The 15,476-nt window shown below is 39.6% G+C and overlaps 1 protein-coding gene across 1 annotated transcript in view; it reads right to left on the bottom strand.

Moving 5' to 3' along the window:
* Positions 1-15,476, bottom strand: part of LOC126426638 (uncharacterized) — a 115,185-nt gene that overhangs the window by 63,773 nt on the left and 35,936 nt on the right. Inside the window, exon 3 of the mRNA XM_050088525.1 lies at positions 7,645-7,823. Within this exon, the coding sequence (XP_049944482.1) occupies positions 7,645-7,823 (179 nt within the window). The remainder of the gene's footprint in view (positions 1-7,644; positions 7,824-15,476) is intronic.

The following is a 15,476-nucleotide window of genomic DNA, read 5'->3' as shown; positions in this document are numbered from 1 at the left end:
ACGTGCAACAGGCACGAAACTCCATCCGACAAACTGAAATCAGGCACCTCTATAACACAATGGATGCTCGTTTGCATGCCTGCATTCTAAATTCCGGCAGTTACACGTTTATTAATGTACCAGCATTTCACATTTGGAATGGCTTTCGCCATGCTTACATTAAGCTGTTATCTACCAGCGCTAATCATCTAAATATGGTACCTAGACATGTATATTCCCGAATTTTAATTATTCTACATTAAATAGGTTTTTGTGTTGCAATTTTTTCCGTCACTCTTATTCAGTAGCTTTTTAAACTTCTACAGCTTTCGAATTTAAGCCCAGATTAAAACTTGTTTTGTTATTACCTAGTACAAAAACATATATGATATTAACATATGCACTATCGAGGGTATGTGCATGATTGAAGTGTATTACGTCCTAAACAAACATGGAAACCATTTCGAACTTCAAAATTTTTCAAAGCAAATAAAAGATTCGTCCATCCAAGATTTCGTCTCAGTCGCTTGAGTATAACAAAAAGAGGCGGAGACCACATTTTTAAATATTGTATTAGTTTCATTATTAAAACCAGCTTAAGAAAGTGAAAATAACCCGTTACAAAACACAATGTACTTCATAGTTACAAGTACAGACCTGCTGTTTACATATGCTTGTGTACATATCTCTGCATTTGAATACGTGTGCTGGCCGGGGTGGCCGAGCGGTTCTAGGCGCTAGCCGGCCGGAGTAGCCGTGCGGTTCTGGGCGCTACAGTCTGGAGCCGAGCGACCGGTACGGTCGCAGGTTCGAATCCTGCCTCGGGCATGGATGTGTGTGATGTCCTTAGGTTTGTTAGGTTTAAGTAGTTCTAAGTTCTAGGGGACTGATGACCTCAGCAGTTAAGTCCCATAGTGCTCAGAGCCATTTGAACCATTTTTGAATACGTGTGCCTATACCAGTTTCTTTGGCGCTTCAGTGTAGTTCATAATAAGTTGAGCCACCCTATAATAGAATTAAAAATATTAGGAGCCCTTGTGTACTGAACATAAAAACTCAATCCGTACATCTAGTTTCATGTAAACAGAGAGAAAAGCTTAGGCAAGTGTTACTCAAGCATAACATTGCGTTTTCAAATGTATGGAAACATATTACTAATGCATTTTAAATGTAAGACTTTGGAAATATTTTTCAAGAAACCATATCCAATGATGACCAGTTGCCAAGAACCTATTAAGAAACGATTCAACGAACGTTAGATTGGGGGATATTGTAACACGCAATACATATTTTTAAAAATCCACTGGCGGTAGCACTGAATTGTTATAGAATTGTAAGGCTGGTACTAGATGCTCATACTTTACACAAAATTTAATGAGGGTCAGCGCACAAAATATACAAAGTTATTGCAATAATTCAGAGGAGCTACTTGTTTCACATGAATGGTTCGATATAATTTGTGGTTACTCGAATTTTCCATTGACAAAAGACTGAAGAAAATACGTGTTCCGTATATATAATGGATTTTCTCGTGGGTATGGAGTATTTCCGTCTGTCTTTAATATATCGGTCTTTGCCATTTTAAGAGATATTGCGCTGTTACAGGGGCAGGAACCATTAGGGAAAGTGACATTTTACGTAGACAACATGAAGTTGCATGTCCTACTTGGGAAGAGTATTTTAGTTTTCATGACAATGTATGAGATGAAGTAGGAAAAGGTGGCACAAAACTGAATTAAGAAAGTATGGCATGCACTAAGAATCAATTGAATTTCTTGCTCCATGTGTTTAGCAGAGAACGTATTTTAACGAAACCATCCAGGTTCGCAGTGACTGAGCTGTTTGAAACGTCAAAGAAAAAGCAACAACGTAAAGCCATGTTTGGCCTGTTTGTGTCTGATCGGCGTTTTGTGGAAGGAGTCATTCTACGCTCCTTACACACATCAGTTGTTAAAAGAGGATAGCCCCTGGGTTCAGACTGAAGGATATCAGCCCACATTTCGAAAGCTCATAAATTGTTTCTTAAATAACCCGCTGCTGAATCACTCAGATTTTGAGAAGACTTCTTTTATTTTAGTGAGCTCTGATGCATATGGTATAAGAGTGTAGGTGTTTAAAATAAAAAAGAAGGGGATATTGAAGTGCATAAGATGATTGTTTTTAAGACTTAATCAGGACAATCAGTGGAGCATAATAACGGAGTATCAGATCTAGACGCAGTGGCCATCGTATTTGGAATGCAGAAATTTGAGCATTCTGTGTTGAATCACCAAGTAATAATATGCAATGGTCTTAAAGCATTAACATTTTTGTAAACTTGTAAGTTGAAACATGCAAGGTGAGCTATGTTCCTGCAACAGTTCGATCATGAAATTAAAAACATATGAAGGAAGTGTACTTTGGCGTCCAACAGGTTGCCTAGAAATGTTGAGCTATATAAGGCGTCTGAAATTACATTAACTGAAAACGATTCGGTACTCACTTTAGCTATAAATTAAATCAAGGTGGAAAATGCTTTGAAGAAAATATGTCAGTACTCTGAAAGAGAACGGAATAGGGTGTTCATCGGAGATTAAAAAATGTCATTTGCGAGACCCTAATTATCTCATGATAACACAATATTACATCCATCAAGGAATTTGGTTCAGGAGAACGAACATGGATTTGCCAGAACGGCTACTATGCTTCCCCTCCAAAAAACTGCGCTTTTAATAGACTATGTGTATTTACAGTAAGAGCATTAAGGGACTAAGAAATGTATTGCAAACTTCAGTGACACAGTAACTTTTGAAAATATGCGTTTTGAGTTAGAGACTAGTAAGTATCATTGTGCAAAGGAATATGCAATCCCTTTAACACAGTGGAATTATTAGCATTAGATCATTTTCGACCTACACGTAGTTCTAGAGGAGTTTGTTTTGGTCTACGTCAGGGGATTCAGTAAATACATTAAGCTATTTCCAGACAGAAGAGCTAATGCCACAAAACCTACAGAAAAGCTGGGTAACAACAATTTTGTTGATTTAGGTATGCCTGAGAGTATTGTGTTGAATAATGGTAAACAGTTTCGTGCTAAAAAATTTATGAAATGTTGTCGGGACACGATACATAATTATCTTAGGGGTTTCCTTTGGATAAATATGAGCGGTAGGGTTACAGGGGACTTTGCAGGAGATGTAGAGGAAACATTCCACATGGCGTAATAATATTAGGTATTTAGAAGGCATCCTTAACAACCACAAGCATGATGCAACAGTATTTGCACCACGCGAATTGACGCATGGTGCAGGGAATGGCAATTGAATCTCAATCTAGATAAGTGTAATGTGCTGCGTATACATAGAAAGAAAGATCCCATATCATTTAGCTACAATATAGCAGTTAATTCCATAAATTATCTGGGAGTACGCATTACGAGTGATTTAAAAAGGAATGATCATATAAAGTTGATCGTCGGTAAAGCAGATGCCAGACTGAGATTCATTGGAAGAATCCTAAGGAAATGCAATCCGAAAACAAAGGAAGTAGGTTATATTACACTTGTTCGCCCACTGCTTGAATACTGCTCAGCAGTGTGGGATCCGTACCAGATAGGGTCGATAGAAGAGATAGAGAAGATCCAACGGAGAGCAGCGCGCTTCGTTACAGGATCATTTAGTAATAGCGAAAGCGTTACGGAGATGATAGATAGACTCCAGTGGAAGACTCTGCAGGAGAGACGCTCAGTAGCTCGGTACGGGCTTTTTTGGAAGTTTCGAGGACATACCTTCACCGAGGAGTCAAGCAGTATATTGCTCCCGCCTACGTATATCTCGCGAAGAGACCATGAGGATAAAATCAGAGAGATTAGAGACCACACAGAGGCTTACCGACAATTCTTCTTTCCACGAATAATACGAGACTGGAATAGAAGGGAGAACCGATAGAGGTACTCAAGGTACCCTCCGCCTCACACCGTCAGTTGGCTTGCGGAGTATGGATGTAGATGTAGATGTGAATGCAAATTAATATGTAACCATGAACCAGAGCTGACTGACTTTTCTTGTTTTATTCGATATCTCATTAGGCAACAATCAAGCACAAGAAAGAGTAAATATAGGGGAAAGAGTGTTAGATGCGAAATGGTGATATGATGTAAAATCTATCACCTGCCTCTAGTTTCAAAGTGGGATAACTGGTACTAGTAATGAAAAACGCAGAATAGCACAAACTAAAATGGATATGCAGGTATATCAGCAACCATTCAGAATTGTACGAAGCCCCACATGAATGTCTCTCGAATATCAGAAAATTTGGAAGGAATTGAAACTCAGGAACATTATAGCCCTGAAAAAATTATAAGTAACTGTAACTAAGAGTTTTTTGGGAAGGTGTTTCTGCATGGTAGTTACCAGTTTGGCGACCAGTGAGATCTGATATAGATGGAACTTTATTTTCAAATTCAAGTTTCATACCTCCATTCATCTTTCGTTCTTGATAATTACGTGTTATTTGTCTTCATTTTTGACTATATTGATTAGAATGGCGCAGCTGAAACAGTTACCTGATACTGACCACTCTGAATCAAGACAGAAATCTGAAAAGAGAGTTTGCATCTGAGAACTACGTAAACAAATATACATGTTGCAACAATAAAGTAATGTTACTGATGTGAAAAAAATGTTGCTTACCGTTTTAGTCAAGTTTAGTGTTGTCTCCTTCAAAGTAGTTCCTATCTGATTGCACACACTTTTTCCAGCGCTTCTGCCATTGATGGTAACATTTCTGGAACTCATCTTCTGTAATATTCTCCAAGACCCTCGTCACAGCTTTTTGACGTCTTGTTTTGTTTGAAAATGGTGTACCTCGACCGCCGTTTTGACTCTTGGAAATAGAAAAAAGTCGCACGGAGCGATATCTGGTGAATAAGGTGTCTGTGGTAGTACTGAAATTTGTTTTGAGGTAAAAAATTGCTGTACTGACGGAGCAGTATGGGATGGCGCATTATCGTGATGCAGAACCCAATTATTAGCAATGTTGGCACGGACACGAACAACTCTTTTGCAAAGTCTTTCTAAAATTTCTTTGTAGTAATATCGGTTAACTGTTTGTCCAGGAAGCACTCACTCTTTATGAACAATTCCCTTGGAATCAAAGAAGCACACAAGCGTGCATTTCACTTTTGACTTGGACATGCGAGCTTTTTTGGTCTGAGTGATCCCTTTGAGCACCATTGCGAACTTTGGCCTTTTGTCTCTGGACCGTACTGAAAAAAACCAACTTTCGTCACCAGTGATAACACGGCCCAACAATTCTGGATTCATTTCTGTTTGCTCTAACAGATCGGCTGCCACATTTTTCCATGTTTCTCGGTGTTGTGGTGTGAGATTTTTGGGGACCAATTTTGCAGGAATTTTTCTCCTACCAAGATCTTCAGTTATTACTAGACGAACCGTTTCTCGATTGATGTTCAGTTCTTCTGCAATCATTTTCACAGATAATCTTCGATCAGATCGTACGAGTTCACGCAGCTTGGCCAAGTTGACACACGTCCTTGAGGTTGATGGTCGTCCATTGCAGTCTTCATCTTCAACATTGGTTCTGCCTTCACTCAACATTTTTTGCCAACGAAAAACTTGAGCTCTTGACATAACCTCCTCTCTAAAAGCCTTCTGAAGCTTACCGTAAGTTGTCGACGCGTTCCCACCCAATTTCATGCAAAAAGAAATGACATACCGTTGCGCAATATTATCTGGTTCCATTTCCGTGACGAGAGACACAAACACGTGTTAACTTATTACAGCACAACTCACGACTGAGCAGTTGCATCGATATGCCACTTGGACTAGAAACATAGACCAAAGTCAAAGATACTGCAGGGTTGCCACATCTTGCAAAGAAAATCAGTCTCATTACTTTACTGTCGCATATACATTTATATCTTATGTAGATAGTAGAGAATATGACGTGTATGGAGGCACAGACCCATATTAAATCAGATCTATGTTCGTTGCATTGAAGATGACGCTAATAAAAGCCTGAAGATGCCACTAAGTGTAGTTATTAGGTATTACTTAAAAGAACTGAAGATGTGGCATGAAGTAGACGCCCCTCTACGTTGAAAGGGGTCAGTATAATGATGAAGTATGGAGATATATTGGATAAAAATAGTATAAAACGTAGTGTATATTGAGGAGAAAAAGAGGTATGGGGCAGTAGGGAGAAGTTTCCTCGAAAATGACTCAGGAAAACGCAGATAACTGCAGTGCGGCAAGAAGTGGTAGAGACAAATAAAGGGCAAGTACAACCAGAAATAATGTCTCAGTTATATAAGGGACGATCAAAAAGTTTCCATCTGAAAGCTCTTGCTACAGGATATCTGCAGTGTAGCATGACTCTGACGCGGGTATAGAAGCACCCACATGTAGGCAAGGGACTAGTGTGCCATTTGTGTCTCTTCGAGGAGTGTGCGGTAAACACAGCCCCATAATCTATGTGTTCTCTATCTTAGACCAGATTTACTTCCTAACATAACTTAAAGGGTACATTCCGCTTCATTTAACAATTATCTTAGCACCCACTGCTTCTCTTGTGTGGAGTGTATGGTCTAAACAGATTATTTCTTTATCGAATTTTTACGCCGTTCAAAAATCGCTACATCTTCTAAGCTTTCCACGCTAATTAAGGCCGTAGAAGCATGGTCTTTTCCGAATTTACTTCCGACCAGAAATCAATTCTGGTAGCTGGAGTCAGAGATCCTCGTTAATCCACCATTGTGAGTTCTTGTGGTGATATTTACTTTCATCAAAACTTTCATTGCCTAACGCATATTGCCTTACAAGTCAAATACCAATTTTATAGATTAAACTTGAAATATGTTTTAATATAAAGAATTTTTTATAAAACTTTCGTCCCTTATTTCACCCCCTTAGAGGTTGCATTTCCAGAAAACGTTTAAACATGAATTTCTTTACGTCTAACCAAGAAGCCAAATACAAATTTTGAGACATTTTATTTGAAAAATTCCTTCGTAATCAAATATTTCCAGAACCATTTTTATTCCCAATTGCACCTCCTTATCGGCTGAATTTCCAGAAACACCGAAACACATTTTTTTTTTAATTTCCAACCAAGAACGCAAATACAAATTTTCTTAAACTTAGCTTCAAATAGGATTAATGAAATACTTTCATAAAAATTTACATCGTCTGTTTCACCCCTTTAGGGACTGAATTTCCAAAAAACACCAAAAGACGTATTTCTTGTTTCTAACCGAGAATCCAAATACAAATTTTCATTAATTTAGATTAAAAATGCTTTAATAATGAAATAAATTCATAAAACATTTCACCGCCTATTTCACCCCCTTAGGCGTTGAATTTCCAAATACGTTGAAAACCGTGTTTCTTTTTATTTCTAAGCAAAAATTCAACTAACATAGATGTAGCTTCAATAATTACTTCAATAGTTCTTTAATAACGATTGGTTTTTTTGAAAAGACAGTCACACACTATTTCTCCCCCCCACAGGAGTTCAATTCCCAAAAGTGCTGAAACACTGTTTCTTTACCCTCTCCGAATTTCGAATTTCTGTCCATGGTGGTTAAGGCTGGGTCGTGACGAGTCAGTCACTCAGGACATGGCCCTTCATATACAGAGATAACAAACTTTCAAAGGAGATACTCACCAGTTTTGCTGAGGTTCTGGTCATTATGAAGAAATTCCCAATTATAATCCAAGACAAGGCGATTCCTGTGGTTTATGGCTCTTGTGATCTGCTGTACAGCGTGCAGTAACTTGGTGAGGGTCGCACTCCGCAGCTGATCCTTTTGCAGTGTCTCCAGGTTCCATTCCATGTTATCCAACCTTAAACAATGAAATGCGGTCACCTGATGTAACAAGTGACATTTTGGTACTAGACCGTCTTTTCTTGAACAGAGCAATGAAACCAAACTCAGGCAGCCACTTCTCAAGTTTTTATGTCGCCCTTCGACACTGACATCCAGGTCATTAGGTATGAATCAAGATATTAGACTGACTTATTCCAGCGTGAATTGTGAATGGTATGCGAGTCTGTTGACACGTTATGGTAAGGTGAGCGGTCTTTGTTGAAATACAAGAATACTTAGCCGGCCGAAGTGGCCGTGCGGTTAAAGGCGCTGCAGTCTGGAACCGCAAGACCGCTACGGTCGCAGGTTCGAATCCTGCCTGGGGCATGGATGTTTGTGATGTCCTTAGGTTAGTTAGGTTTAACTAGTTCTAAGTTCTAGGGGACTAATGACCTCAGCAGTTGAGTCCCATAGTGCTCAGAGCCATTTTTTTAACAAGAATACTTGTGCACAAATTCATCCAATACTATGATAGAACAAGTACAAACTCTAGTACAGATAGATCATTACTAACGTACTCCTTATAGAACATACAAACATATACATTATGTTGATTGGTGAATGTTCAAATTTCATAATCAGATCATAGCACTTGACGCAAGTCTTTCAGGCTAAGATTCGAAACATGCCGTTGACAGTTCTCTACAAGTGTCTGTTCCTGCACAGCACAGCCACATGCAACACTTTTACTATAAAGCCACCACTTCATAAAGAGGTGGCCACATCTCCCTTGCACCGCTCGGATGCAGCTGAGTCATGAGCATTCACCACAACGAAGATCAGACTCTGGACGCTTCACCGTTGGTTTCTGAATAAGCTGCGCCTTTTGGGTGGATGTTCATTCCCACATTCTTTCTACATCTCGGTGACATCGAAGATAAATACGCAAATAAACACAAAGTGGCGTGTGTGACTTTCTTCAGGTGTGCAGTCAGTGGATTTATGGAATATGGTATTTAGAACTGAGTTCATACAGAGCTTCAAAAATTTGCACCTCGGTCACTATACATATCAGGTAAGCAGGAGCAATGTGGGATAGGACAGGCAACCATTGAGTGGCACTTGATCTGGCTGTGCCATTAACGGTTCTCAAGGCCTCATTGTGCATAATCGTCACTACATTTTCATGCTGTGGCATTGCGTAGCATATCTGCATTTAATCCCCAGTCGTTTCCAGAAAATTGGTTTACTGTTGACCCAAACTTTGTCAGGTTCGTTAAGTGCAGCACAAATGACAGAGATAGATAAAAGAAGACACCTACAGTAGGTGTTGCGGGAAGCAGTTAAAGGAGACTTTTATTTAATTTAGTAGCATCTGGAACTTGCTGCGAACCTCTTTATTGTGCAGATGTAACGCTATGATCTTTATTTTATTTGGGTTTGGACAGGGTCAGCGCACTGGTCAACCAAAGCACTGTGACCACCAAATTACTATCGATATGAAACTGTCCAGACTGTAGCAGCTTTACCTGGCGAGGAACGTGTGCTAGTCACACACACACACACACACCATGTGGTATCAGTGGGCGAGCTGTCTGTGTGTAGGATGGGAAGGCACGCAGCCCATCTGAGTTCCTCCAAGGGCGGATTGTGATGGCGCAGAGGCTCGGCACGAGCATTTCAGAAACTGCACGACTCGACGGATGTTCCGGGAGTGCTGCGGGAGTGTCTTCAATGCGAGGCGACACTAAGGCGAAACCACATCCTGACATCCTACAACTCCAGCACCTGATCAAACCAGAGCAACTCCCTACAGATCATCTTACCGCCCTCAATTAAACGGGAAAGCATAAAATTAAAAAGACTGAAAATCGAACGAGATATGAATAATGAAACAGACGTCTTTGCCACACCAAGAAATGGAGGGAACACAGGCGTGCTGGCCTGGATGATATCTGCAATATAGGAATAAAGCATTTTGGTACTACAGCACTAAAATGTAATGTACGGTTAATGAATAGCTGTATCACTAGCATGCACATTCCGAAACTCTAGAGGAAAGCCAGAGTGGTAGCCGTGCTAAAAACCCTACAGATACTCAAACTTCTCGCCTTTCTCACATTCGTGTCATCTCTATGGGGCCATTGAAAGAATATTTTTTGAAAGACTTTTTGTAGCGTTAGAGACCAAATTCATACCAGAACCAGTAGGAATTATGCCTGGTGTTTGTGGTAAAATAGTCTCATTCAACATATAGAGGACGGCCTCCAACAGAAACAGATAATGGGACTCGCTTTTACAGATCTTTCGGCTGGCTATGATACTGTCAGTCACCAACGGCTGCTCATTAAGTTTTATAACAAGGACTTCCGAATGACAAAATTAGGGGAACGTCTATTTCAAAATAGACTTTTTATGTGACGCTACAAACAAGAAATAGGCACAGGAGAAGGCGAAAAAATGACACAAACACAAAATTGGCTCAAATGGCTCAGAGCATTAAGGGACTTAGCTTCTGAGGTCATCAGTCCCCTAGAACTTACAACAACTTAAATCTAACTAACCTGAGGACATCACACACATCCATGCCCGAGGCAGGATTCGAACCTGCGACTGTACCAGTCATTCGGTTCCAAACTGTAGCGCGAAGAACGGCTCGGCCACTTCGGCCGGTCTACACACACACACACACACACACACACACACACACACACACACACACACACACACACACACACGCACACACACACATACATATATATATATATCGACGATATTGCCATGGGCTCACAAGGAAAATCGTTTGTGGTGTGAATTCTCAAAGACATACTATGGAGAACACTTCCGCACATCAAATCCCATTAGAACTCTGATGTGTGACTTTCACTTTACAAATAAAGACGCACATACACAATTTAAAGTGGCGAGGCTGTGTCAAGAACTAAACCAGATGAACCGCTGAAATATTTGGGTATCCGACTTGACAACAATGTGACATTTTGGACGTTAAGGGAAAAGTGTGTGCGAATAACAACATCATCCAAAAATTCAGCGGCACGAAATGGGGAGTTCATCCTCAAATTCTGAGAACATCGGCTATCGTGCTATGTTTCTCTGCAGCTGAGAATGCGACAAATGCCTGGTACCATTCTGCAGTTGCCACTTATGCCGACGTGGCAAACAATGAGAAAGAGCGCGTAGTGTCTGTCTCCTAAAATCAACGCTAGTTCGGCAAATTTACTCAACTTTCGACACAGCTCGACCCATAAACAGAAGGTAAGTTACAGTCCGATTATCACCGGCACCATTTATGCGATTACGAAATACAGCACAGGCTACTGGTATCCCAGTGGAGTTTAATGCGAAGGACTAACTCTGTAAACGAGCCTCCTGAAATAGGAGAAAAAAATTATTGCAAAACTGTACTGATCAGATGCTAATAAAGCCTGAAGAACCACTGGCTGCTGCGAATCATCTGTTGTTTCCGACATGGCAGGTGCTTCACCACTTAAGAACTACCATCACACACTGCAATACCAATCTGAGAAAATGGAGGTGTAACAAGAACAACTCCTGTGAATGTGCCGCAACACAAGACTTAACGATACGTCCAAAAACAGGCAAAACGATCACAGTGGCATACTTTATGATGGCAAATGACAAAGGCACCCATGTGTCTCAGTACTGGAAATTCATTTATCAGCCGGAACATTATGACCTTATAGCCTGTATGTTCACGTTTGGCATGGATAATAGTAGATTCTTATCATGGTATGGAAGCAGTGAGCCCTTTCTAGGCCTCTGCAGGTAGCTGGAACTACATCTGCACACACAAATCCCCAATTCCCGTAAATTCCGGGGAGGAGCAGAAACCATATGGGCATTTGCCTGAAGTGATTTAGGGGAAACAGAATACTGAAGTTAGAATATCTGGGTGGTGAATAGAGCAGACTGGTGGTGTACTGTCCGTTCATCCCTTAGAAACAGACCTGCATACTCTATGTACACAATATCAACTGCAATCAACAGTATGACGATGATGTAAGGTTTTAATTTCATGTACCATAACTTCCCATTGGCTTGCCAGAAAATACTGAGCTAACATCCCTCCACAATGAGTGAGATATTGGGCTCAGAGGTGTGTCAGTATTTTCCAGTACAGAACATTGTGATGAAGTTTTACACAAAAACAAAATGCAGATGACTGTGGTGTGTTATTATTATTTACTTGTGTTACATTCTTAGGAAACCTCTGTGTTATCAAGTAATACTTCACTGTATAGAACTTACTGTTTAACAGGTGGTTATTAACTGCATCTGTAAATATTTTCGTTTCTAGTCTCTTTTGTCTTCTTAAGCAATCTATTGGATATTTTTATTCCTCGGTACATACCCATGCTCATGAACACAGCAATTTCTGCTCTAATTAACTGACTGATAAATGTACTCACTGCTGTCCTCGCTTCATGTTAATCGTCTATTATTTTACTGGCATCAGCAGACAGAATTAGTGATTTTCACAGGTGATACATGCATTATTGTGAAGGCTAGTAAAAAATCATGAGCAGAAAAAATAGTAAATTGTGCTTTTGGAAAAGTTACTGACTTGTAGCCTCTAATGGGCTGCCTTTAAAATTTGAAAACACACTCACACACAGACACACCAACTAATTTTGTACTGTCAAAAGCATCCTACCACTGATTAACCGAGAATACAGACCAGAAATAGTTAACAGTGTAGAAGTTTTAAGTTGTTGAGTGCCCATACTGATGAAAAGTTGAACGGGAAAACCCGTTGAGTAGACTTGCTAAAATGTTTAGCTTTGTTTACTGTTGAAATGAGAATAATTTCCAACTCTGGGGATATAGAAGTCAGTAAGTTGATATGCTTTCCATATTTTCATTCACTGATGTCTTAATGGAAAATATTCTTGGCTAACTCCTCAGAGAGGCAAAAAGTATCATTTCCCCAAAGAAATTACTTACAATTATGTGAGTGGTCCTCACACATACATCCAGAAAGTATCCCTCTAATAATCCGAGAATATTAATCACAGCCTCATAATTCATTTATGAACTTTACAATTTGTTACAATCAGTGAATCCGAGTTTGAAAGTAACAGAGATATTCATAACACTAGAAACATTTGCTTTGCCCTTCATGCAACCTTGTCACAGAAAAACTGCAATATACACCATCTGAAAAAATTTCAGATCATAGAAGAGTTTTTCCACGTAGATTCAAGATGTGTCTCCTTAACAACTCCTTTTATTCCACAGAGGATTTCTTCAACTGAGTAGCACATATTCATGTGAATAGTATATTTTGGTTTAAAAATTGTGTGCTATTTTTCTTCAAATGAGACGCTTCCCATCAAAACGTTTATTTATTTATTTATCGTGACTATGATTTATGGAACACGTTGTTAAGTAACTTGACATGCTAGAGCCGTTTCTTTTTCTAATATACCTTAATGACAATGTAGCAACTTCAGCAGATGACTCTGGAGACGTTTTTCTTGTGGAGGGGATAGACACTATGTTTACACACTCGAATTAGGAGCTGAATAAATTATATTCTGGAGGAAGTAGCTTTTCGTTTATAGCTGATAAAATAAAAGTAGGTACATGCACTTTCTTGTGAATGAATATGTCCTTCCTGGTGTTCAACTCCTACAATGGTGGTGTGAGTAATGCATCAGGACACAGTGTGTTCTCGTGTCTGGTGGTATACTATATTCTTAAACGACAGGCACTTTTTTTTAATCCACCAGGTTTCTGACAAGTTTGATGCACCTCACCATGAATTCCTCTCCTGTGCTAATCTCTCCATTTCAGAGTTGCACTTCCAACGTTTGTCTTCAATTATTTGCTGGATGTACTCCAATCTCTGCTTCTCTTTGTGGTTTCTGCCCTCGACAGCTCCCTCTAGTACCATAGAAGATGTCCCCCAATATCTTAAAAGATGTCCTACAGTCTTGTGTCTTCTTCTTGTCAGTGCTCGAATATATTCCTCTCCTAACTGACTCACCAGAGAACCACCCCATTCCTTACCTCATCAGTCAGCCTAATTTTCAGCATTCTTCTGTAGCACCACATCTCAAATGCTTCGATACTCTTCTTTTCCGGTTTTCCGAAAGTCCATATTTCACTTACCATACAATCCTATGCTCCAAATGTAAATTTTCAGAAATTTCTTTCACAAATTAGGGCCTATGTCTGATACTGACATACTCCTCTTGGCCATAAATGCTCTTCTCGCCAATGCTAGGCTGCATTTTTTGCTCCGTCTGTCATGGGTTATTTTGCTGCCTAGGTAACAGAATTCCTTAATTTCGTCTACTTCGTGACCACCAGTTCTGATGTTAAGTTCGTTGCTGTTCTAATTTGTGCTACTTTCGTCTTTCTTACTCTCAGTCCATGTTCTGCACTCATTAGACTGTTCATTCCACTCAGAAAATCCTGTAATTCTTGATCACTTCCACTGTAGACAGCAAGGTCATCAGCGAATGTTATCATTGATATCCTTTCACCTCGAACTTTAATTCCACTCTTGAACCTTTCCTTTAAGTTCCATCACTGCTTTTACGGAGAACAGATTGAGCATTAGGGGCGAAAGAGTAAATCCCAGTCTTACAATCTTTTTAATTCGAACACTTCACTCTTGATCTTCCACTCTCATTGTACCCTGTTGATTCTTGTACATGTCGTATACTACCCGCTATTCACTATAACTTACCCTTATTTTACTCAGAATTTCGGACATCTTACACCATTTGACCCCATCGAACGCTTTTTCCAGGTCGTCAAATCCAATGAAAGTGTCTTTTTTTCTTCCATGCTTCCATTATCGACCGCAACGTCAGAATTGCCTCTCTAGTGGTTTACCTTTCCTAAAGCCAAGGTGATAGTCATCTAACTGATTCTCCATATTAATTTTGTTTCTTCTGAATGTTATTATTATCAGAAATTTGGATATGTCAGATGTTAAGATGATTGTGCGATAATTCTCGCACTTGTCGGGTCTTGCAATCTTCAGAATTATGTTGATGATGCTTCTTTAAAACTCAGATGGAATGTCCTCAAACTCACACATTCTACACACCAACGTGAATAATCGTTTACTTTCGACTTCCCAAATGATTTTAAAAATTTCGATGGAATGGTATCCATCCCCTTTGCTTTATTTGATCTTAAGTCTTCCAAAGCACTTTAAATTCCGATAGTAATACTGGATCCCGTATCTCTTCTATATTGATTCCTGTTTCATCCTCCTTTTCAGGTTAGAAGGTCTTTTTTAGGTTAGAGGGTATCAGGAAACAACAGAAAAGGAGTTTGCTAAAAGGGGGCAGGTAAAACACAGTGAGGCAATTGTAGCAACAGCCGGTATTGTAAATTGTCGTAGCTGTTTTGGGAAAGAATCAGAAAGCCCTAATAGAAAGCGTTGAAGCTGAAATAGTTATAGGTACGGAAATCTGGCTAAAGCCGGAAATAAGTTCAGCCGAAAATTTTTCAATGCACCTTTCAAAAAGGATACATTAAACACAGTTGGTAGTGGAGTATTTATCACTGTCAGGAGTAGTTTACCTTGTAGCGAAATTGAAGTAGATAGTTCCTGCGAAATTGTATGGGTACAGGTTGTACTTGACAATCGTACTAAACTATTAATAGGCTCGTTTTACCGACCCCC

Source organism: Schistocerca serialis, chromosome 11 (assembly GCF_023864345.2).
Source record: "Schistocerca serialis cubense isolate TAMUIC-IGC-003099 chromosome 11, iqSchSeri2.2, whole genome shotgun sequence".
In the NCBI taxonomy this organism is placed as follows: domain Eukaryota; kingdom Metazoa; phylum Arthropoda; class Insecta; order Orthoptera; family Acrididae; genus Schistocerca; species Schistocerca serialis.
Note: the sequence above shows the minus strand (reverse complement) of the source record. Positions and strands in the feature narration are given on the sequence as shown.